General features: G+C 43.4%; 1 protein-coding gene across 2 annotated transcripts; it reads right to left on the reverse strand.

The window, feature by feature from the left end:
- Positions 1–1960: 1960 nt before the first annotated feature.
- Positions 1961–20456, reverse strand: LOC141772501 (PDZ domain-containing protein 4-like). 2 transcript variants are annotated; one of them, XM_074643522.1, is made up of 8 exons: positions 20249–20456; positions 11434–11487; positions 9214–9524; positions 8965–9052; positions 8778–8876; positions 8631–8693; positions 7239–7340; positions 1961–4136 (listed from the first exon to the last, which is right to left on the reverse strand). In XM_074643522.1, exons 1-8 carry the CDS (start codon positions 20306–20308, stop codon positions 2103–2105), a joined length of 2811 nt encoding a protein of 936 aa, XP_074499623.1. In that variant the 5' UTR covers positions 20309–20456; the 3' UTR covers positions 1961–2102. The 2 variants fall into 2 exon arrangements, with proteins under 2 accessions (XP_074499623.1, XP_074499624.1); XM_074643523.1 differs by lacking the exon at positions 11434–11487.
- Between the last annotated feature and the right edge of the window lie 4521 nt (positions 20457–24977).

Consider the following 24977-nt stretch of genomic DNA (forward strand, 5'->3'; position numbering starts at 1 on the left):
ATGTAAGCCAAATGAAAAATCAGCTTTTTGTTCACAGGGTTTCATAAACACCCCGTTCTTGGCTGTGTCATTATAGGTACTTTAGCTGGATAATGATCCAGAGGCCAGTTCTGAGAGCACATTATTAACAAGTGAATCAAGTTTGGGAATGACGTGACAGGAAACGTATAGAAAAATCCACTGCTGATGTTGCAATTAAAGGGACTATTTGTAACTTTTTAAGCGCATAAATGTAGCGGGTCGCCACACATGCGCGTTCGCATATGCACGCTCGCATGTGGCTGGAGCCTCGTCTCCGCTGCCTGCTCTCCTTCACTCAGAATGCGCGCGCGTCCTCGCTGTCTCGCTCCACTTCTAGACGTGAACGCGCGCTCACTACACACTGCAGAAGAGTTAGTTTAGCTCTGAGAATATCTAGTGAATGCACAAGGGACGTTTGTGCAGAAATAAATGCTGCAGCTCCTCCAGACCAACAGAGGTTTCCCGTGTCTTGTGAAGTGACGGAGCTCTTCAGAGAGTTACGTTACCCTCTCGTTACCGACCGGGTGCCGGTGTCTCCTCTGCTCTCTCCGGCTGCGGGCGGAGAGAGCAGAGGAGACACGCTGCAGAGCCCCGCTGCTTCAGCCTGCACTTAGGCAGGAAAAGCCAACACTAGGATCAGATCTAAATCATGTTCATGGAGAGACCTTCGTCTGGTCAGCTAACATTACTGCCAAGCAGCTGAAATATAGAGTGATATTGTGGTTTTAGCTGACGTGTGTCGCCTCACTGTTTTGAGCGATGCTCGTTCAGGTATATTTAGAGCGAGCAAGCGCGAGCCTGACGCTGACTTTCGTTGATTTCATACAGACCAAAACTTATTGGTCCGGAAAAAGCATTTTTGCAATTTTCAAATAGCAAACGGAGAAAGAAAGGATTTGATATTTTGTTCATTTAAATGTGCTTTTTTGAATGAAACATGAAATGTTTTCTGTGCTTTATATGACACAATGTGCCACTCTTTTAAAAAAAACAGTAAGCCCGTAAGTTGCTCTGTGCTTCTGTATCTCAGCTACAGTAGTTCAGCCTTTTCGTATCACTTTGAAAATTGTGCTATACTGTCAAGTCTGCCTAAAAGGAAGGCACCGCTCTGCTCCTTATTATCAAAAAGCATGTATGAAGCACGATGATGTTGCATTTCCTGTATCACAAAAAAGGAGCGTTTGTACGTGAACACTACGAGGATGACAAAAAAACTACATTAACCGGCACACAGTAAAATGTCCTTCAACAAAAAAAGTCCTTTATGGACACTAAATATACAGTTTTATGGCACAGAAGTGGCTTTTTCTCATAATGTTTTCACAGCTACGTGGATCTTAGCCCCACTTTTGATTTTGCTTCTATTCATAAAAATGTAGAGGCCTGCAAAGATTACTTTAGTGCTCCACTACTCTAATGGCTGAACAGCAGGGGGTGCCATCTCTCCTTTATGTAAGGAGATAAATCTGGAGTGGTGACGCATTTCCAAATGGACTCCCTCAGTACGTGTTATTGTTTCAGAAAACACTCATCTGAAAGTCTCTCCACTTGTCCACCTACACACACTTCTTTTTTCGTCTTGTGCATTGACTGTGTGACGTCCCGGATTTCAAATCTGACAAGCTGGTGCAGGTTTCTGTTTATAGATAAAAGATCACATTCTTCACATGTGAGAGGAAAGCATCATGAAAATGGCTGGCAAGTGTTGTCCTGACTGGTTTTAGGTCCATTCAACCAGTATACTTGTGAAATTTGTGACTTTAGTAAATCTGCATTTGCGATTATGGAATGCATTTCTGAAATGCAGCATTGGTTCGACAATATTGTAGATGTGTGCTTTGTCTTTCTGTTTGGGATGATGTTACTGGACACACAAACCCTGGCAGTCTCAGTCATGTGCTTTTCTCCAATCTAAACATTTTAGGTTGGTGTGCTACTTTATATTATTATCATGGACTTTGCTGCATCCCTGCAGACAAGTATTTGTGCCAAGGTGTACTGAAGCAGCTTGTGTTCATCCTATAGGCTCTATCAAAACACTTTGGCACTTTCTTATCTCTTCCTAACCCTCCCATCTGATCTCAGACGGTGGTGACGGACAGCAGGGGGTTGTAGACTTTCTTCCCATCAGCAGACCTGGTCCCGTGTGCCAGCAGCTCCTGTATCGTGATCCAGTTGTCCAGGATTCTGCGACTCCGCTTCTTCATGCTCCTGCGGTGGCACAGCTCCAAGATGGTGGTGGGTTCCTGCTGCTGTGTCGTCCCCTGCTGACCTCCACCGCCGCCGCCGCCCTGCTCCCTCTCGCGCTCCCTCAAACAGTCGAGGCGGCTCTGCATCATGAACTCCCTGCGCCGCCGCTGCTCTCGGGCCTTCAGCAGCTGCTGTTTGCGCTCCTCTTTGCTCCAGTAACGGCCCATCTTCATTTCGCTCACGGCGTCGTCGTCCGTCGTCATGCCGCTGCGCTCCTCTCTGATCTTCATGGCGCGCGCCTTCAGAAGGCGATCCCTCACGGGCCGCTTGGCCACGTAGCGAGAGCCGTCGCTGCGGATCTTCACCTTCCACTCCATGCGAGGGGAGGCGGGCAGCAGCGTAGGGGACAGGGGTGCGACTCCTGGGACTTGGGGAACATCTTTACACGTGCTGCCCAAGCTCATTGGGCTGTCGTCGCCCCAAGTCTCCATGATGCCCTCTCTGGGAGCGTCTCGGAGTCCGCCGAGTGTCTCAGAGGTGGAAGGAGACCTCAGCTGCATGCAGCTCAGGTAGTGCTGAGGCGGCTTTGTGTCCGTCTGACGGCGGGACAGGTAAGGGCTGTTCTCTGCACTGTACCCGCCAGACCTCTCAGCTGTCCCATTGGCTTTGGGGTTGCGTCTCACCTCTCCCTCCGAGCCCCGCCGTGTTCCTCTATCCCGGGACAGGGACCTGACCTTAGTTCCGGGGCTGTATGTCTTAGCTTCACCTCGTCTCCTGTGACTGTGGGGAGAGTAGGGTTGGTTGAGGTTTGCTTGTGTCCCGTCCCCTCTTTCGGCCCTGGTCCCTCTCTCTCTCTGCCTGGTGGAGGTTGGAAGCTGCATACCTTCTGGTAGAAGAGGCTCTCCTCCCTCCAGGCTCTGCGTGGAAGGTGAAGGGTACTGTTCAGTGACCAGAGGGGTGCTCCTGCAACTCTCCCCGCCAGTGTTGTAGGCACTCGTGCTGTCCTTGTCTGAGCGCTCCCTCTCTGGGAGCTCATTGATATCTGACAGAGCGTGGTGACAGGACTCTTCGCTGACCAAAGTAGCACTAATGTCCAAGCGTCCAGCTCCTACTCCAGCCCCTGCACCTGCTCCATTCTTTTCCTCGAGAGGCCAAGCCTTCATACAACGCTCCCTCAGCTGCTGCATCTTCTGCGCCCTCAAGATGTTGCGACACTTGAACTCCAAGTGGCGCAGTTCCTCCTCCAGGAGGGCCATCTCGTGCTGCGTCAGGCTCTCGTTCCTGTTCACATCCAGCGAGACGCCGCCTTCCTCTTCCTGACCTCCCAGTAGCATCAGAGCATTACTGTTCTTCTCATAGTAACACTTGATTTCCAAGAGCTCTTTGTACCTCTCACACTCTTCCTCAGTGAGCCCAGGCATCATCATCCTCATAGGATCTGCCACGTAGGCCCTCTCCAGTCGCTCCACCTGTTCCAGCCCTCCTCCGTTAACACAATCCAGCCCTAAGAGGGAGTCGGTGCTGAACTGGAGGTCTTGGGAGTGCAGCAAGGGTGGAGTGTCCCCTCGGCCGGACAAAAACTTGCGCATGCTGCCGGGTGTGTTGGTGGCGTTCGTATTGGAAGCACTGGTGTGGTCGTCTCCCAGGAGGTCATGTTCTGAAGACTCCTCGTAACGCGTGCTTTCATCCGTGCGGCCCACCCCACTGTCCAGCTCCTGGCTGTTGCTCAGCACCGTCTGAAGCAGATCAGGTGAATCCCTGTTTATTGAGCGACCATGGCTGCCTAGAAAACCCCCAACAACAACACCGCCTGGTTCAGCACCTAGGACGGAGGTGCCGTTCCTCGCTTTGTGGCTGCCGGGCAGATGAACAGCGTTGTCCAGTGGCTCCAGATCCAGCTCATCTGGGTCCAGCTGGTTGTCATTCTGACAGGTAAAGGTGTACCAGGCATAGGTTGTTGTAGTTGATGGCATTGCAGTGGAGGTGTAAAGGTCATTGTTGAAGAGACAAACAGAAGACAAAGAAAAAGTATGTGTTAGAATGTTTAAAGGTTTAAAGTCCCCCTCCACTCAAAAATGTGTTTTGCTTGTTTTTTTTACTTCACTTGCAGAATGTGGGAAAGCTTCTCTGTGCTCATCTTGAATCTTAGTTATTCTGACAGTAGTACATGAGACTGAAGAAAAACAACCAATCAGAGCCGAGGAGTCTCTCACGCAACTGTCAGTCACTGCTCACGAAGCTCGTCAACTCCGATCAAACTGTCAAACCAGGCATGTTGAAAACAGCCGAGCCAAAACCAAGCACTCATTTTACAACTAAACAGGAAACTAAAATATGTTTCTGAAAACATTTAAGGCGAGAAATAAGCATTACAGTAACAGAATCTTGATTCATATTTGATCAGCAATGCCTAGTTTGACAGTTTCATCCGAGTTCGAGCTTTGCAAGTGACTGACAGCTGCGTGAGAGACTCCTCGGCTCTGATTGGTTGTTTCGTGGTAGAATCTTGTAAATGCCATTCAGAGCACTAAGAGGAGACAGAGGAACCTGATCTTGTCACAGATTATCTGTCTCATGTACTACTGTCAGGATATAGTGTTTGAGCAAATATGACAAAAAAATATTTTTGCTGAAGTTGAACTTTTTTGTAGGAAAATATATCAAACACAAATTCCTATTCAAAGCAGAGTATTCCTGTATATCTTAACACATGTCTGGATGGGATCTTTAACATTGAATATATCTATATTTTTAAAGCTTTGGAGAAAAAAACATGTATAAACCAGGATTTACAGATTGATTTTTTTTCGGCCACTTTGGGGCAGCGGAAAACAAGCTCCAAACACAACACTGACATATAATCACCTTTAAAGTAGATATGGTGAACTTCTTAGCAAACTGTTGCCTATTTACACATTAAGTAGATATGTAGAAACATCAGTATTCTTTTGGAGTTATGTTTCTGGCCACCTGCAGAATGCAAGTCCGATATTCACTCCCCTTTTAGCTCTGTTTTGGTCTCCACCAACTGCTGAGGGAAATATCTGGCTCTTTAGCTGCTAATTGCTCCATCTTATTACACAGCTTTGTTGAATAGTCGATTCTGATGGTGTTCTATGGTCTGTTATTTCTTTATAGCAGACCGTTGGGGCTGATATGGGCGCAGTTCTGATGTCGGACTATGGCGGACGATTTTTCTGTCAAATTATTGTAAGTAGCTGTGTAATAAGCAGGATAATGTACAGATAGCGGGTCAGTGTTGTGAAATAAACCCTGATGCAAGACCCTGTCAGGGTTTATTTCACAGCAATGACTGGCTCGTTGTACATTATCCCTTACATGTTCACCAGCTAGTCACTGGCTGTGTCTGTCTGCTGTTTGGTCCTGAGCAGGGAGTGTACAGTGAGTTTTCTTTCTTTTTTTTGTTGAGAAAACAGTGAGACAACAAAAACACTGAACTTAAATACATGGGAATGCCTCATAGAGTTGAGGGGAACTGCAGAGTTGGGTGATAAATCTCTGTGGGTTCATCCCAACGAGTGACCCCTTTCACATTAAGCCTTGTCATTTGATCCATTGACTTTAATGTTGAGTGCAACACATTTCTGAACTGATATAGGAGTAGTGCTCCTCTTTGTCAGTAGATGGAGCCAGTGCTGTGTGAGACTTTAATATCATTTCAATACCCTGCTGTTGCATTTGGTTTCCATTGAGTAGTTTGTCTATAGAGGAAAACAAACACTCACAGCTCATGTTTAGAGTACATTCAAACATGGAAAAGACATTGATCATTCATAATCAAGTATTCAGTATTTAGACGATGAACGTCCATCCAGAATGATCCAATCTTTAGAGATGAATAATAACTTAATATTTCATAAGAGCTGTTGTTTCTGAGCTGTTTACTTTGCCGTTTTGATTGGCATCCCATCAAATATAATGCAAATACTGTAATAAATAAGTGAACAATCCACTCCACAGAGCGCAGTAGATCTCGGCTAATTGGTTTGATTTGAATGTGAGTTGCGTGCCGACTACAGACAAAGTATTGATTATCTTCATTCTTATTCTTCGACGAACCCTTCAGTTCTCTCTCTTTCTCCCTCAAGACAACAGATCAAGCTTTAATCTCTGCTTGTGCGTTTCCCTCTGATGATTCTCCGTCCTCCCCTCGCTCACATGAATCTTAATGTGGGACCGTGCCTTGGCAATATAAATCTTGTCAGCCTTTCACAGGTAGAGCTTGTGCTCATCTCTCTCTCTCTCTCTCTCTCTCTCTCTCTCTCTCTCTCTCTCTCTCTCTCTCTCTCTCTCTCTCTCTCTCTCTCTCTCTGTCTCTCAATACAAGGACATATTAAAACAGGGGAGAGGTTGTTTGTGTGTGTGTGTGTGTGTGTGTGTGTCTTTGACTTTGACCATTTTAATGAGCGCCTTTTAAATCTGCCCTTTAGCTCTTTATGTACAAATGCAGCCAGCATACAGATTTTTGTATTCTCACATACAGTACACTGTCTCCAGCTGCAGCTCTTCTTTTTTTTTTACCATGGTAAGTCAATTTGGCTGTGTCGACACGTGTCAAGTTGTGTGTTTACAAGTCATTTTGGCAGAGGTGTGTTATTGAGGGGCATCCGGTCGGTGTGTGTTACTATGTCCTCGTATCTGCTATAGGAGAGTGACCTTGAGGGAAACAAAGCGGCGCCACATTAGCACTGTGAGCACAAGCACTATTTGTCTTTGCCTTCCTCCTCACACTATCTGTGTACTCATCATGTTTTTGCACCTCTTTGCTTTCCTGCCTTCGTGCAGCTTGCAGCAGGATAGGACAAACCAGAGCACCATCTTTCTTGTGTCCCCATTTTTTCAATTCTCTATCACATAGAGCACTACCTTCACATACCCAAGCATGTAAACTCATTTCTGGCTACATAAAGAGGGAGTCAAAGGGAGAAGAATGCATTTTCTTAGGTCAGTATTCACACTAAGCCTTGCCGCTCGCTCCCCCAAGACCTCATATCCAATTTCCTCACCTCTATCTCGGGTCGTGCGAGGAGCAGGGAGACATTAGTGCTGTCCTCTCTGGTGAGAATAGCCACCGCTTCCTCTCTGTCCTGGATGTCCACGCCGTTTATCTGAGGGAGAGAGAGAAAGAGGAGAATAAAAACTGAGTTAATGTCAGATAAAGGCCAGATTCAATTAAATTACTTGATTCAGGAAATAGTCAGGGAAAAAAAAATCTCTCTTTAGCTTAATAGCACGAGTAATGATATTCTACCTCTTATGAGAGAATTCAGAATAAATGGTGCACTATTAGCAGTTTGCTTTAATATGTGAATAAGGCTGGATTAAAAAGGACTTGACTGCAGCTCTGTTATGAACCAGGGGGTTATATAAGATTCATGCATTACCAGTGGTGGAATGTAACTTAGTACATCTAATCAAGTACTGTACTTAAATACAATTATGGGGTACTTGTACTTTATTTGAGTATTTACTAGGGCTGTCAAAGTTAACGCGATAATAAGAGCGATGGGTTTGCCATGTTTGAGCATATTTTTTTATGCTAAATGCAGTACCTGTGAGGATTTCTGGACAATATCTGTCATTGTTTTGTGTTGTTAATTGATTTCCAATAATAAATATATACATACATTTGCATAAAGCAAGTATATTTGCCCATTCCCATGTTGATAAGAGTATTAAATACTTGACAAATCTCCCTTTAAGGTACATTTTGAACAGATAAAAAATGTGTGATTAATTTGCGATTAATTCAATCATGCGATTAATCATGATTACATTTTATTTTAATTGACTGACAGCCCTAGTATTTACATTTTATGTTACTTTATACTTTTACTCCACTCCATTTTGAAAGCAAATATTGTACATTTACTCCACTACATTTATTTGACAGCTTTAGTAACTAGTTACTTTGCATATTGAGATTATTAATAGAAAATAAAAAAAAATTAAAAAAATCTAAATGATACATTATGGTGTATTATTACAGTTTAAGTTACCCAGCAGTATTTAAAGTATAGCTCCACCTTTACCAGCTGCAACATTAAAGTGATGAACACATGCATCACTAATTATAATTCAATAATATAATATATATTATGCTGAAATGGGCCATTCTGCATAATGAGTACTTCTAATTTTGATACTTTAAGTATATTTTAATGCTAATAATTTTGTACTTTCACTTAAGTAAGACTTTGAATGCAGGACTTTTACTTGTAACAAAATATTTGAACACTGTATTATTAATACTGTAAAGGGTTTCAATACTTCTTCCAAAACTGTGCATTAGATCACTAAAGAAGAAGTAAAAAGTTGTTGCAGTGAAGAGTTATACAACACTGTAGTAGTATTGATAACATCATATTGCTCCAGTATACTGTTAAGGAAACCTGTACCTGTAGTATTCTGTCTCCCTTGCGGATACGTCCATCAAGTGCAGCGATACTGTTCGGGTTCACCTGGAGAAAAAGAGGGATTTGTTTAGGAGTGTAAAGAAATGGGAAAGTTTTATTGAAAATGTGATTTCATAACACTATCTTCACCTCTCCTACATATATTCCCAAGTCCTCCTCATCATCGGTTCTGTAACACACAGTCAGCCCGAGTTTATCCTGCTGACGAGACTTATACAACTCCACCTCCTGCAGAGAAAAGTAGGAGGATGTCAGACAGAGACAGAGAACAGTGGGGCAGCTTTCTGTACCAGCGTTTGAGTAAAGTGGCTCTCACCTCATACTCCAGCTCATCCTGCCTGTCCACTTCATGCTGGGTGATATCGAAGTAGTCGGTGGGGTCGTAGTATACGGGCTCTATAAAGCTGAGAAAAACAATATTCAGGATATAATATTTCAGTAATTGGGGCAGCTTCAAACGTGAAATGTGTGAACAGAATGGCATGGACCAGAACCAAGACAGCAGATGAGCTCTGGTCTGACAGTTGGACATGCTGCAGAGGCCTATTAGACTACTCCCACTCACAGTTCATTGAACAGATATGGCTCCAGTAAGGGCGGCAGCGGAGGGGACGGCGGAGGGTCGGGTGGGGGTGGAGCTCCACAGGGATGCTGGCTACTCTTGCCCAGAGTCAACATATGCTGGAAGCTGATGTCTGTTTGGGTGCAGCTGTCTACACAGTCGGCCATGCCCATGGTCACTGGCAGTGACCCTCCGAGGGCCCCCGCTAGGCCTGCACGTCTGCGGGCCCCCCGCCTCAGTATGTTGGACAGCACGGGGTCCCGTATGTCCAGGGTGGGATCCCCGGAAAGGCGGGACAGCTCCTTTCCATTCACCTGTAAAACACATATCAAATGGTGGAGGAGCAGTGAGGAGAAGAGGAAGAGAAAAAGAGAGGAGGGGCAAATTGAATTAAAGGAAAACTCGTGCAGGGATAAAGGTAAAGAAACCAGGTGTAAAAGGAGTGTGCTTCTAAATCTAGTTTTGTAGGGAAACCACAAGGAAAGGACAAATGTTTAGAAAGTGGGCAGCAAACTTCTATACAGTGAAAAGATAAACTAGATAGATGCTGACATGAATAACAGGAAAGCAGTGGTGGAAACTACCCTAGTACTGTACTTAAAGGTATAGTGTGTAACATTTCGGAGGATGGAATGTAATATTCGTAACTCTGTTTTCATTAGTGTATAATCACCTGAAACTAAGAATAGTTGTGTTTCGTTAGCTTAGAATGAGTCCTTTTTATCTACATAGGGAGCAGGTCCTCTTCATGGAGTCCGCCATGTTTCTACAGTAGCCCAGAACGGACAAACCAAGCTTTAGAGAGAGCCTTTTGTGTTTTTCCGTTACCTGAAGGCCACCGTAGTTCTCCGACATGCTTGTGAAACTGCGGTAACGTGAGCAGCAGAGTGCAAAACCGTGGTACTGCCAACTGCCGTCTGACTTCCGTTGCTCCTAAAGCAATGTTATTATGGTGAGGATGGCCTCTGAGCGAGGCGAACAGTGATACCACGGTTTTGCACTCTGCGGCTCACGTTACCACAGTCTTGGAAAGCACCCGATTCGACTGTTATCAGGCCATTAAATAAGCGTTATCAGCCGCTATAAGCACCATAGATGAGGGTCAATAGGGGCCTACTACACCTTCTACATTGTAAAAGTGAAAGTGAAACTTAAAAGCAACACGTTTTAACATGTAAAACTGAATGAAACGACACGTTTTGAACAAAAAACAAAAAGGCTTCTTTAGGTTTAGGCAAAAAAAAGTTTAGGTAAAAACATTGTGTTTTGGGTTAAAATAACTACGAAAACAAATACTTCTGCTCCTGTCATAATTACTACGGTCGTTGTTGTGTTCTTTTATACCTTCTTTCAGTGATCTACCATGTGAATAGAGGATAAAACCTACCAGTGGGTATAGTAGGCCCCTAATGACCCACATCTATGGGGCTTATAGCGACTGACGATGCCTATTTAATAGCCTGACAACAGTCTAATCGTCCGTGGAAAGGGAGGAGTCAGCGGAGGAGAACTCAGTTGGTTGCAATCTGCAACCACACCACTAGATGATAGATAGATACCTTAAGTACAATTTTAATGTACTTGTACTTTACTTGAGTGATTCCATTTTATGCTACTATATACTTCTACTCCACTACATTCCAGAGGGAAATATTGTAATTTTTACTTCATTTATTTGACGGCTAAAGTTACTTTGGAAATGAAAGGCTCTGCACATCCACACAGGTGTTTCCAATCACTCTGGCTGATTACATGAAGTCACCAAACTCAATCAAGTGCAGCCCTAATTAGGTGCGTGAAAACACCTGTGTGGATGGGCTACTGGTGTGCAGGCAAGACTTTTACTTTTAAGTGTTTTTACACACGGTGTTACTACATTTACTTAAGTAAAGTATACTTCTTCCACCACTGCTGGGAAGGGAGGAAGACAGGATGGACGGACAGACCAGTTTTATCAAACAGGCAAGGTTAGTTCACAGAGGTAAAGCCGCCTCACAGAAACACAGAGAACAGGAGGGGAGAACTACAGCTACAAACACCTACAGAAAGAAAGACTGAGGTTGTGTTAGTTAATAGAAAACTGGAAAGACACACTTCAGCAGACATATGAGTGTATTTACTGTTTCTACAGGCACAGAGATGGAAAAAAAACATGGTTTATATCTAAAAGGTTTCAACACCACATCACACAGAGCAGCAGAGCAGAAAGCTTTATACTGAGACCTTTAATCGGCCGTCAGCGTCAAAAGAGCACAACATGTTGTTTATGTGACCCTTCTGTGGAGAGAGGGAAAGAAAGCAGGAAAAATGGTGGAGTTAGAAAGTAATTACAACTGTGAACGGATTGAAAACAGCAAGGAACTTTTCTCATAAAGAAGAAGAGAACCAGAGCTACAAAAACACACATTGAAGTTAACAGTCAGAGATATAAAAATGAGTTTTTTTAGGACATTAGTTTTGCGCGCTTTGGTTTTGGTTCTCTTCTACAAAACACTGTTATCTTTCTTTTGTGTGAATCAGAAGTGGTTTCTCTCTGCAAATATGTTGAAATAACAAAACATATTTTATATTCTGGGGAAACTAGTTTTATTGTTCTCTCTTTTTGAGCAGGGGGAACTACACTGAAAATTATTGCAATGTAATTTGTGCTGGAGCGTCATGCTCTCAGACATTTTGATTTGGAGAAATAAACCACTTCTAGAAACATACTGTATGTTTGAAAATTCCTTTTTTCATCAGAGCTCTCTCCCTCTATTTGTGGATATTGGCAATTCATTCAAACAGTCGGCATATATACAGTCTAAATAGTCCTCATATAGAGTATAGGATCACAACATGTCTCCTGACTCTCTGGTGTTGTTGAAAGCTAAATCAGGTGGCGAGTGAAACATCTCCCATCTCTCCCACCACAGCTGGTTCATTCATTCAGCAAAGAGGAGAGGGAGAGACATTAATAATGAAACATTATTGAAAATAAATGTGGAAAATGAATCAAAACAGGGATTTGACTTCAGGGTTACCGAACCAAAACATTCCCGATCAAATCAAGCAGGACTTCCCCGCAAACCAAGAAGAAAGATTCATTCAGTATTTATAGCTGTATTACTAGCAGTGTAGCTCAATGGATATCAATGCCTGTCTTTCTGACGGTCAATCGCTTTGATCCAGACTGAAATATCTCAATAATTGGATGGATTGCAATGAAATTCGGTACATAACCTACATTCATGGTCCCCAGAGGATGAATCAGAATGACTTTGGTGATCCCCTGACTTTTCCTCTATAGCGCCACCAGCAGGTCAAATGTGCACTTATCCAGTTAAAATTTCTCAATCAATTGAGGTATAACCCTGGTAATGCTAGAAGCTGAAGACTGTTGGTTGAACGTGCTAAATTCGATATTCAGAGCATGAATATAGCAGCAAACAACTATTTGCTATGTAAAGATATAGTGGAGTAATGTCTACCTGAGCAGAGAATGAAGTTGCTCTCCCTCTGTGTGTGTTGTAATCAAAGTTTCTCTGTTTACAGCCAGCTTTGTGTGCATGTGAGTCTCTCTAGCTGATGGCGGCCGCTCTGCTCTGCGCTCATACGGCGGTAACAGCTGATAACGCCACCCTGACCCATGGCGTCGACGTAGAAGCGTATAGCACCCACCCTCCGATTCCCCCTCAGGTAAACACTGTTATCTCTGTCAGCACTGTTGCCGTTGTTCTCACTGTTAAGCGCTGTTAGCAGCACCGTTAGCTGCTCGCCATTTTTAAAATTGAACAGAATCATTTTAAAATAACACATTTTCCTACATTTTCCAAATGAACTCACGAAGACAGATTTAATTCTCTTGATTTCATTGCACGGAGACCGACAGCGACATGATGATGTTCGCAGGCAGTTGCTGAGCCAGTGGAGTGGAGTGTCATTCATGCTGCACTCACAGTCACTGACCTTGGCTGTCTGCGACTCTCCACATCTCCACCGCCGCCCAGCTTCATTCTCCCACTCCCTCTCTCTTCTCTTCTCTTCTCTTGTCCCCTTCCAGTAATTGCATGTCAAATCAATGTTCCCTTGTGCAGCCAAGCACAAAAACTTTCTTGCCACATTCAGCCCCCTGCTCCCTTTGGTTTTCTCTCTCATACCGCTACACCACCACCACCACCACCACCACCACCACCCCTCTGGTCTATCTTTCCTGCTCTGCCATTGTGTTACCATGCTCACATTCATTTCCCTTTCTGTTCTCTTTCTTCATCCCCACCCATATCCTCTCCTGCATCTTCTCTCCCCTGTTTTCTCCAGACTCTGGTTTTTCTTTCGCCGTGCTGCCTCAGCAGTTCTGTCTTCTGTCCCTTCCCCATGGAGATGACAACTCGCCCTCCTCCCACACTCCTCTATATCCATCTTTTTCAGCCGGTCCACCTCCTTGTGTGCGTTTGTCCTTCCTCACACTAATGTTCCTTCATAAATCTTGCTGTCTCTCTTAATGAGCCTCTTCACTTGGAGACAAATAAGATGCTTCCTCCCCTACATGGCCTATTGGTGATGATGAATTTACACTGTGTAGTTTGCATGTTAGATTAGAGGACAAACACACCGTAACATCCCTCATCAAAGTGCATTTTTATTTCAGCTCTAACCTCATCTTTTTTTTTCTCACCAAACAGTGAGGTATCTATTGTTTCAGCGCTCTCTGTTCGTGACCACATGGCCCAGCTCTCCAGGATCAGAGAGGAAACATCTCCGTGGTCATGAGTGACAGGTATGAATACTAAGAGAGGGGCGAGGGGGATATCTCATTCATTATCAATGAGAGGTGCTGAGATTGCTTTGAAGATGACTTCATGCAGGGTAATGGTTGTTGTGTGTGAGACCTGACTTGATGGAGAACCCATTACCATGTTCTGTTCTCTTATTATCTCTGGGTTACTAAGTCATTGCATACATCTGCTGCGACACAAGCGAAGCAAAAAATAATGAAGCCACACCCGAACCCCACTCTCCCTCCTCCTCCTTCTGTATATTTGTGTTAAAAAGAATTGAAATTCAAAAAAATAGTAAAGCCTCCAAAATTCACAGTAGGGGGTGGGTGGTAGTAGTAGTAACAGCGGTGGCTGCGGAGCTGAGGGTGGGGATGGTGGGGTGATGTGTTAGAGATGAAAGAGATGCAAAGAGTTCAAAGTGTAGAAAGAGAAAAAAGGCAGAGAGACACCGAAGGAGTGCACTGGGGAGGAAAGGAGGTGAGGTGAGGGGAGGGTAACGATGCATGAGAAATGTAGAAAACACAAGCTTTCAAGGAATTGCCGGGTGAATGTAAATAGCGAGTCTGGCTCTGGGTTCAGTACTTGTATGTAAACACACGCACAATGGAGGCTCATGGGAAATTACTAAGTGGTTGATGCATAATTAGTTTTTATCTGAAAGCCCTTTAAAGAGCAAATTAATCTTGCGTGCTGAACAACAGGCTGAGATGGAAAGAAAGAGGGGGACGATTACAGTAACACGTATTGTTCTAAAATACACAAACAATCACAGTCTTAATCTGAAAGGTGCCTCTTTTCCTCCCGGCATCACAGAGTTTTTCCCCAAACCTGGATTGATGTGCATTTCCACATGCAAGAGCTCCTGCATGACCGATACATACCCCCCAACATATTGAATTCCACTTGTTCAGTAATTGATTTTTCTCATCTCTCATACTCTGAAGGCTGGAGCAGTCACCTCCTCAGAAAATCAATTAATCTGGAGACGGAGTTGACCTACTCCGGCTGTAACCCCTGTTGTTTGATATCACTGAGCTAATTTAAATGAACAAGCAAGGGAGTGGTAGGCCTATTATACACTGATAGCAGTGAGAAGATATTGATTTTAAAACATTCTTTGAAATGATGGCGATGAAGCTAACAAGTCTCAGCGGGAGTGTGGACTATGAAGATACATAATTTATCAATACATTCATCAGCTGGAACAAAAGATGAATCAGTGGTGGTGGAAAAGAAGAACAGTTAGTAGGTCTGTAAAACATGTCAAAGGCTATATGACCTTACAATAATGCCCTCCACCCTTCCTTTTTTTCTGTCACTCCTTTCATATTAAATGAGACATCCTCTCCATCCTTTTTGTCTCATGTCCACGTCAGTCACACATGGGGAAAGAGCAGGAACCCGACAGATACATAGCCTACATATTATAAAACACTAGCCTGCACTTCACCTGAGAAAACTGACACATCTAGTCTTGACATAAAAAGAAGCTAATGAGCCAAAAGGTAATTAGCAGTCTGTCGAGTGATGTAATTAACCCACGTTAACTGTTTTTTGCACCACTTTAAGTGAAAGGAACAGTGTGTAACATTTTGGGGGATCTATTAGCAGAAATGGAATATAATATTCATAACTATGTTTTCATTAGTGTATAATCACCTCAAACTAAGAATCATCATGTTTTTGTTAGCTTAGAATGAGCCCTTCATATCTACATAGGCAGCGGGTCCTCTTCACGGAGTCCACCATGTTTCTCTGCCATGTTTCAACATAGCCAAGAATGGACAAACCAAACACTGCATTTTTACGTTGCCTGTAGGTCACCGCAGTTCTCCAACACGTTTGTGAAACTGCGGTAACGTGAGATGCAGAGTGCAAAACCGCAGTATCGCCAGCCGCCGTCTGACTTCCGTTGCTCCTAAAGTAGTGTTATTATGGTAAGGATTGCCTCTGAGCGAGGCAAACTGCGTTACCACGGTTTTGCACTCTGTGGCTCATGTTGCCGCAGTCTTGGAAAGGGAGGAGTGAGCGGAGGGGTACTCAGTTGGTTGCAATCTGCAACCACCCCACTAGATGCCGCCAAATCCTACACACTGCACCTTTAAGTTAGACAGGAGACAGAGCACATCTTGTGTTTTGATATAATTTGATATAAATACAAAACACTACATAGATATTTAGATGTTTCAGTTGTCATGCGAGAGAGAGGCAAAGTAAGAAAAGATGAAATGGTTATTTTAGTTATTTTGGTTCATAACATTCTGTGATGTAGTTGTAAGCAGATATAATGTCTTTTTTAAGTGTTTATTGATTTAGTTGTCAACAACTTTAACTCCTCCTGTGAAGCCTCCATAACTCATAACTGGATGCTGGTGTAAACAGATAATGAATGGCAATATATATAATATGACTTCTTAGGTGAAGTTATAAAATTGTTGAAAATACTGTACAATAACAAACACGTCAAAATGTCCTTATATCTGCGTATAACTACTAATAATGTGTTATATTGATGCTTGTAGATGCTATATGAGGGGGGCAATAAAGTAAAGTGTTACTGATGGAATTAATGGACGTGGAAAGAATATTTGGGAATATAATATCATGAGTGAAAAGTGCAGTGACAGTACTGGCAAATACTGGAGGCAGGGACAACATAACCATTACAGTATAATAATCTAATACAATAGCCCTGCAATGCTTAATGCCTTTGAGAAACTTACAGTATGATGCTCAGTGTTTGTGAGACACCACTAGTTTATGGTGCTCTCATCACATTATATTGCCAGGTGTTCCTTTTATTTTGTCCACCTCCAGCTTGTATGTTCATGTGTGGGTATCTATTATGGGTCATTCACATGCATGTGGGTGTGAACACAACCGTGCACTTAAAGTCAGCTGGTCATTGGTATGTATTGATTCTCATCCGTTTGCCTCTTGTGGCTGTCAGCATGTTTCTTCGTGTCATTGTGAATAAAAGCCCATTAGGTTTGTTTAATGACGCCGGTTGCCATGGAAACAGCCTCCCGCTTTACAGTGATGGAGGAGAGAAAAAGAAGGGAGCGGCTGAAGGGCTCAGGGGGGCAGAGGTTTACTGCATGTGTGTGTGTGTAGGCCAGGTACTCTGTTAAATGTATGTAAAATGCAATATCTTGCTGAAAATGGTTTGTGTGCACGTAAGACTACAATTGAGTCTGTAACTCATCAGCTGAACACCAATATGCCTTTTCACTCGGGGCTACAGGAGGCTAAATTGATCAGAAACATGCCAATGGGTGTGTACCAACCACCAGCGTGCAGCGTATGTGTAGCAGAGGCCCAATGTATAATGCATGACTTTTATTCCTTTGGCACAAGAAGCCAGTGTTTTTGATACACATAGTCAAATTTAACAGACTAGTTTTCCGGCCTGATGTAGCTGTGAAGTGTTTAATGCTGTATTTATTGTCTACAGACAGTTACTCAGTAGACTGCATCTAATTTGAAGGTGTAATTATACATGTTAGTTAAGCTCAAAGCTGTAAACCTCTAAAGGGAAGAGCCATGAAATGTGGGCGAGAAATGTAATTATGTTTCCTTTTTTCTGATGATTCTTTTTTTATGATTGGACACAGTATACCTCCATTTTTTTCTTGGCATGATCTTTGGATTAATCAGCCATCTGCACAGCAAGAATTGCTGTTTGTAATCATTACATGTAAAAACTGAGATTGAATTTTATGGGAAAAGAACAGCATGCAGTCTGTGATTATCTCTCGGCTGCCTTTAGTATTTTGGATTTTCTACTTTGTACATTTTTTTTAACTTTTTTTGCACTTTAACAGAGAGGTTTCATTGAATATACTCTCATTGCAATGTACTAGTGAGCCACTGAAAGCCAAAGGCTGTGGCTCAGTCCTCCATCTGCGTTTGTTCCCTCTCTCTCATGCTCCTCTGCTCCCTGCCAGAAATGTCGTTTCAAGCTCACCAGACCACAATATATGCTGCTCCCAACACCTCAAAATATCTGCTCTACTTACACAGCCACCGTTCACACAATAGATTTGCATGCAACATGACAACTGCTCTGCATGCACTAAATCATACAACATATTTCCTGCCATCACTGTTCGCTGCACTTATCGCCACGCCCGTCTGGGAACCACGTGCGGATTAACTCTCTCTGACAGACCTGGAAGTGTTTCTGGGATGACAGACGTTTAGGGACACAACCTTCAGCCACAGTTCAGCTCACATTGTCAGATCAGTGGAATTATTAGGTTTCCACTTTCAAAGACGTTGACCTGCATGTGGTCAGAATTGCCGACCCCTGTTAGACAAGGTCACTGATTATGGAGTGGTTTGTGAAGTAGGGCTGTGTATTGGCAAGAATCTGGCAATACGATACGTATCATGATACCGGGGTAACGATTCAATGTATTGCGATATATTGTGAATTTTTTTAAATTTATTTTAGGAAAACTGTCATAGAATAAAAAATACACCAGAAATATTTTAGAAGAGGTAAAAACAACAAATGTATACCGCATGCAAAAAACGACATGTTTTTGCCCCAAACGGCATGTGATTATCATAGGGCATGTACAGTATGTAAAGGGAGACTCGTGGGTACCCATAGAACCCATTTTCATTCTCATATCTTGAGGTCAGAGGTCAAGGGACCCTTTTGAAAATCCCCTAGCCAGTTTTTCCTCGCCAAAATTTCAGGTAAGTTTGAAGCATGATTTAGCCTCCTTGGTGACAAGCTAGTATGACATGGTTGAAACCAAAGGATTCCTTAGGTGTTCTAGTTTCATATGATGCCAGTAACATCACTCTAGCTACACTAAAACGGAGCCTGTTACAACCTCTGAAAGACTGAATAGCGGTCGGGCTTGACGGTGGGCCATCTGACTTTTAAGAGTTTAATAAAAAATCGATACAGTGTTTTGGAGAATCGATACAGTATCGCACAACATAATATCACCATACTCATGTGTATCAATATTTTCTTACACCCCTATTGTGAAGTCACTCAAGCCTTTCTATTCACCCCTGCTCCATGAAGAGCTCAAGGACTGAAAGAAAGAAAAACAGTCTGACTTTCCCTCCCTCTTTCATTTTCCTATTTCGACTCTGTTTCCCTCTTTGACTCATTACCGTGCCTCTATTTGGACTCAGTCTCCCTCCACGTTTTCCTGTCTTGGCATCGCCTCTGGCACCAGATGCAGCCCAGTTAACTGGCCCAGACCCAGACTCCAGCTTAGTACAGAGAGAGACCCAGCTGAGGCTTCCGGGTGCCACAGATACTAAAAGTGTTGCGCTGCATACCCATGAGTGCTGAGCATTTTTCATGCTTAGTAAGCACGGGGCTTATTTTGGTCACCTTGTGTATCATGGAGTCACCGAGAAGCAGCTTTCCTTTAGGCACCGCACCGCCAGATGAGCTTACTCACATACAGTCTGTGGTCCCAGTTGGCAGGTGGTGCTGAGGCTGTAACCGTGGCAACCCCTCTCTCCCATAACACTTTAGCCCCGGCTTTAACAAGCCATCCATCCTGCTGCCTCCGTGGCTCTGCACCACTTCCACGTTCTCCAGGCCAGCGTATCTCTCTATCTTACGCAATTTAGCTCTGCTCTCTCTGATCCTAATCATTGTAATCACAGTGAAGCATCATTATCATAATTATCGGTATTATCATCACTGAATTACTATTTCATTAGAGCAATAAATAGCCTTGCTCAAGAGGTACAAAGTGATTTACACAGCTTTATATATATATATAAATCTACACAAAAGACATATAGGTCCAGCAAAAAGGTTAGATGTGTCACATGATCTGGAGCTTGTATAAAATCCATTTCATGTCTAATTCACCTAATGAGTTTTATTAATTGCTCAATATGTCACTATCAAGTTTTATTTAATTGGAGCTAATTTGTTATTTAGACTCATTCATAAATTATCTGATGTTGCTATCCTCGACATTGCCATACAAATAACTGCAGTTAATACATGCTAAATTTATCTTTGATTCAAAACTGGTTATTAGGAGTTTAATATGTGCATATTTGGGTTAATTGAGTGTGTCAACATGATGAGCTTCTGTTGATTTTTACTGCAGATGGAAGCACATGACATTTTCATCAGAGCTGTTTTGTTTGTCACTCATACAGCTGTAAGAAAGGGCCAAATTAAGACAGAATAATGAAAACTTTAAAGACACACAAAGGAAGGCTTTTGCTGGAAGACAGAAAAAAAGAAATGAAAACCAGAAAGAGAGAGGACAGAGAGTGCTCACCTGGAACATGACCCTGTATTGTTCCTCAGGCTTTTGAACCACGCACATGTTGCACCCCATTGTGACTTTTGACACGGTGCTGGACTGTGCAGGTCCAAAAAATTGCCCCACTTGACCAGTTCTCACACCAGGACTCTCTCTATCAGGGTCTTTGTCTGTGGCAGTGGGAGAGCCCCACCCTCATTCGCAGGCTTGTGGTATATTACAGTACTCCTCCTCCTCAGAGTAACACTCAACACATCCCTGCTACACAGTTTATTTGGCTGTGATCTCCTCTTCTTTTTTCTCAATTCAAGTGTTATAATCCAGAGTAAATTCAAATGTTGAGATTGTTTCAGAGCTGCAAGACCACGTGTTTTTTTCTGTCTCCATCGCAGGCAGAAAATGTTGCTTGTTGAAGTTCAAGTGCTTGTTGTAGATCATCCAGTTTCATTTGAATCTTGGATCTGGAGAAAATATGTTTCTAAGAGTCCGGCTGGTTTTGTGCTTAAAAAGATTAGGCAGTTGTTTCAGACAAATGAGTGCTGATCCAGTGACTTGTCAATACAGTATACTTGCTGTACCCGGCCTGGTCTGTTCTTTAGTGTTGAAATCTGCAGTATAAAGCAGCTTTTTCCCAGCTGAACACCCGCACGCTGTTCCTGAGTTTTTTCAAGCACTAAACCTCCAAACCGTTCAGCTATGCTTTTTGAACAAAGTAGATCCAAACAATACAGCTATGAAAGAACTCGCCTTACTCCTGTTTTTTTTCTCCTCACTCCCACACCGAGCTTACCACCTGCTGTACCCTCTGCTTTCTAGGATCGCTGAGTGTGGCTGCTCAGATAACTTCTCCTCCTGTCAGGACTGCCCTGCTCTTGTCCTCCACTCCAGGATAAAGGTATTTCCTAATTTAACTTTTAAGTGGGGCAGGTCTTGAGGTGCCCATTACACCCTCAGCCAGGATATTTAAGCCTTTGCTGTGCAGCTAAGATAAGCTGTGTATGTCAGGGACACAAGCCCAAAAAACATGCACACCTGCATCAAGACAGGCGACGACACGCTTCTTTCAACTACAAGCACACGAGCTGCCAAATTTCCTGTAACTGTCAGCAGATCTGCCATCAATGGAGAACTGCGTCTCCAAATAATACAAGACATGTAAATAACACAAACTGTGAGATTGTTATAGCAGACAGCAGCAGGAAGGCGTTGTGTTTATCTGATCTGTTGTCAGCTATCATGACAAGTATTAGACCATTGATCCTCTGCACTACAGCACACTCAGCACTCTGGCTGACTGCTCCGGGGCGAGTCCGAATGACGGATTATAATTAAATTAGTGACCTCTTAAGCTGAGATCAGACAAGAGTCTATCCTGACTGTGGAGAGGAATCAATATGAAACCAACTCATGGATCAATTGGATTTTGTGCTTGCTGGGTTATTGGGGAAATCAAGATTGTGTATCACCATCAATGTTTGTCTTTTACATACCCAATGATTTAATTTATCAAGGCAGGTCTTTTTTTTATCAGACTGTGGATACACAAACACATTCTCTCATGCTTCAATATCTCATTTGTACTTGACCAGCTTGTTTGTATGCTCACTTCCTTTAAGATCAGCCTCAGTCAAGGATAACCTGAATCTCAATACAACTTTCTCTACTGTCTCCCTGTCCCCTTCCTTGCCCTCTGCGTCTCATCATGTCGGTTAAACCTTTTATCTTTAATCCTCCAGTGAGTCTTGTCTGAAAGGTCCATCGCCCCGCGTGCTGCCAGCGACAAGATGTTAGAGCTGCTAATCCTTATTCAAGGCTCCACTACACCTGTATCCTTTCCAGAGGCGGTGTAATCCCAAACTCTGGCTCCTAACACACACTCACAGTTATACACTCATACACACAGGGAAGCATGATAACTTGAGGGTAAAAAGGCGACCTGATAGTCTGGAGAGCAGACGCTCTAATCAAGCTACAGCGAGGTGTCAGACATGCTCAGCAGGGCAGGTGTGCTCCAACTGTCACCGTCTCCATCTCTTGTCCATCAACACATTTATACCTCTATCTACCTGAGTATCAGTCCTACATGATTATTGCAGTGGTGTGTCTACAATCAACCACTGCTTGCCATGCTTTAAGGATAAAATATGATATGAAATATGACAAGTAATTCAGTAAAAAATGCCTATTGAAGCACTGAGTATGAAATGATGCTCTCATGTGGCACAAATGCAACCCTTAAAAGTTAGTCCATCTTCAGTCTGCAGCAGGAAAAAAAATTCAAGAATGGCATTGAGCAAGTCCATTTTAATCCTCCCTTTGTCCTCTGGTCATTCTATTTAAAATATCCACAGGAGGGTATTTTGTGTTTAAGAAAAGAAATAAAAGCCATGGTGGAGTATTCCAGGTGGTTTGGGGGTGTTGATTGCAGAGTGCAGCGCTTGTCTCAGGTCAGTGATAAATCACCATCAGCAGCCCCACAAGATGAGAGAAATCACTAGCGGCTGATTGGAGGATACTTCTTGGCTCCTCTCTCCCTTGGGCGAGACGGTAAATGCACTCCCCCACTGCAGCGGGAGGGGATCACAAAAGGCGGTTGTTCCCCAGCGGTGGAGGAGCCTGCTGATCTGGACGCTGCACTACCACTAAAGCTGAATTCGCATGGATTTTACACTGTATAATTTCTCTCTCTCTCTCTCTCTCCCTCCCATCTCTCTCTCCATTTCCAGGGCTGGGCTGCTGCTCTCTTTTCCAGTCCCCCCCATAATTTTTACCCACACCTCATTTGCTATACCCTCTCCCTCCTCCTCACACTCTCTCCTCTCTCTCTGCTTGTCTGCAGGCAAGAAGAGAGCAAGCACTGGAAACGCCTATATGCACACTGTTTGAGCAGGACAGGGGCGAAATCACCACCAAAGCCACATAAAAGTGTATGAAATATCAAGGTATGCATGCACCCCACTATCAAGACATGCAGACAAGCAGGGAATAGGTTCATTCATCTCATGGCAATGTAAGCAATTCTGTGTCACCTTGAGTTGTTATTAGAAAGAAAAGGATGATTGCACTTTTTCATACCAGTAAAAATGCCCAAAGCAGGTAGAGAACTCGTGACTGGCTGTGCATTCAGATGAGGTTCTGCGCTGCCACAAAGAAGGAGTGGAAAAGAACCACTGGGGAGGAAAAAAAGAGGGAAAACAAGTGAATAACAGGTGTGACAGGATACATTGAAAGATATGGAAGAGAGCCAAGAGAGAACATGCAAATGAGTGTGTGGGAGAGCGGCGAGGAGGCTGAGATGGGGTGGAACAACGGTTTTCTGCAGTAATCAGAATGACCTGCTGAGGAGGAGGAGGAGGAGGGGGTGAGGCATATGTAGGCATTTAATATGAAGTATGTGCCCAGCCTGGGAGATATTTGTGAGTGAAATTCCTCTCAGTGAAACTACGCACAATCAGAGCACCACTCGCAAGCTCATTTTCAATTTAAAAAAGGCTTTACTGGCATGTTTACTGCAGTGCCACTGCCAAGCACCTCAAGGCTGAAGAACAGAGACAGTCCACAGGGCAGAAAGGATTACAGTCACTGATACCATCACACCAGAAGAGTTTTATTTCCAGTGCCACACTCAGGGTTAACCTTTCTATGGGGATTTGTAATTTTCTACCTGTCAAGTTTCCTATTTTTCCATCTTTGCATGCTTGAACTCTTTCTCTGCTTCATCAGAGAGTCATTTATCAGCTGCCAAGAAATGAAGAACAACTTGCGTAAGCGTGGAGTGCCGTGTCACTTATTATGTGCTTATCTCTTGCACATTTTTAACCTCCTGTGCGACGTTTGCTGTTTGAAATTCATGTGGGCTGTTAGATCAACAGGCTTACACATATTTTATCCCTCAGAATGCTGCAGAGCTACTAATACTGAATGCACCCCAGATAGTTAACACTTACTCACACAACAGGAAGACACATCTCTCTTGTCTTGTTATCTGTTGCACTCGTGCATCACTCAGCCCCCAATCTGTCTCCTTTAGATCTTCATCCACAACACAAAAGGTCAGTGTGTTATGAGGAAATAAACTCTGAAATATCAACTGCCCCGCTCCACAAGACAGAGAAAAGTAGGGATCATCCCATTTAAACGGTCAGATCCGCCTCGTACGGCTCGTGTCATGATCTGCTTCCAGCTTAAATACCAGCGCTTGTCATCTGACATTATCCACTACTGATTCTGGCGGTTCTTTCTCTCACTAACCTGAACAAAGGGCAGGTAGCCTGAAGGATGCCATCCTTCCTTTTCTCCAGTGAACTCTACCTTTGATCTGACATTAGTATATCTCTACGGATCTCAACTCCATACATGAGTAATGAACACAAATGCAGAGCAAAGGCAGAAAGACCTTCACGTCTTCCTGCATGCTGTGCATCGCCAAAATGCACGAGAGGGAAGCTTTCTGTCTCGTAAAAATGTTAATGGAAAACATTATGTATACATGAGTACAATAAAAAGAGTTTTTCATGGGGAGTAAAAAGGGGAAAGGAGAAGTAAAGGAGCTGGAGAGAGGGGTGAACAGTGGGGAGATGAAAACAAAAGGAACAAAGATATGTAAAAAGAAAAACCTCTTTCTTTCAAGCAAGACCTTGCTTTTCTTTAGAGGGAGGCAGAGCAGGGAGGCACAGGGCTGATAGCAGCACAGCGCTGGAATACTGGCAGAATTTTAACAGTGTTCTCATTATTTATTTACTGC

This window comes from Sebastes fasciatus, chromosome 8 (assembly GCF_043250625.1).
Source record: "Sebastes fasciatus isolate fSebFas1 chromosome 8, fSebFas1.pri, whole genome shotgun sequence".
Lineage (NCBI taxonomy): Eukaryota > Metazoa > Chordata > Actinopteri > Perciformes > Sebastidae > Sebastes > Sebastes fasciatus.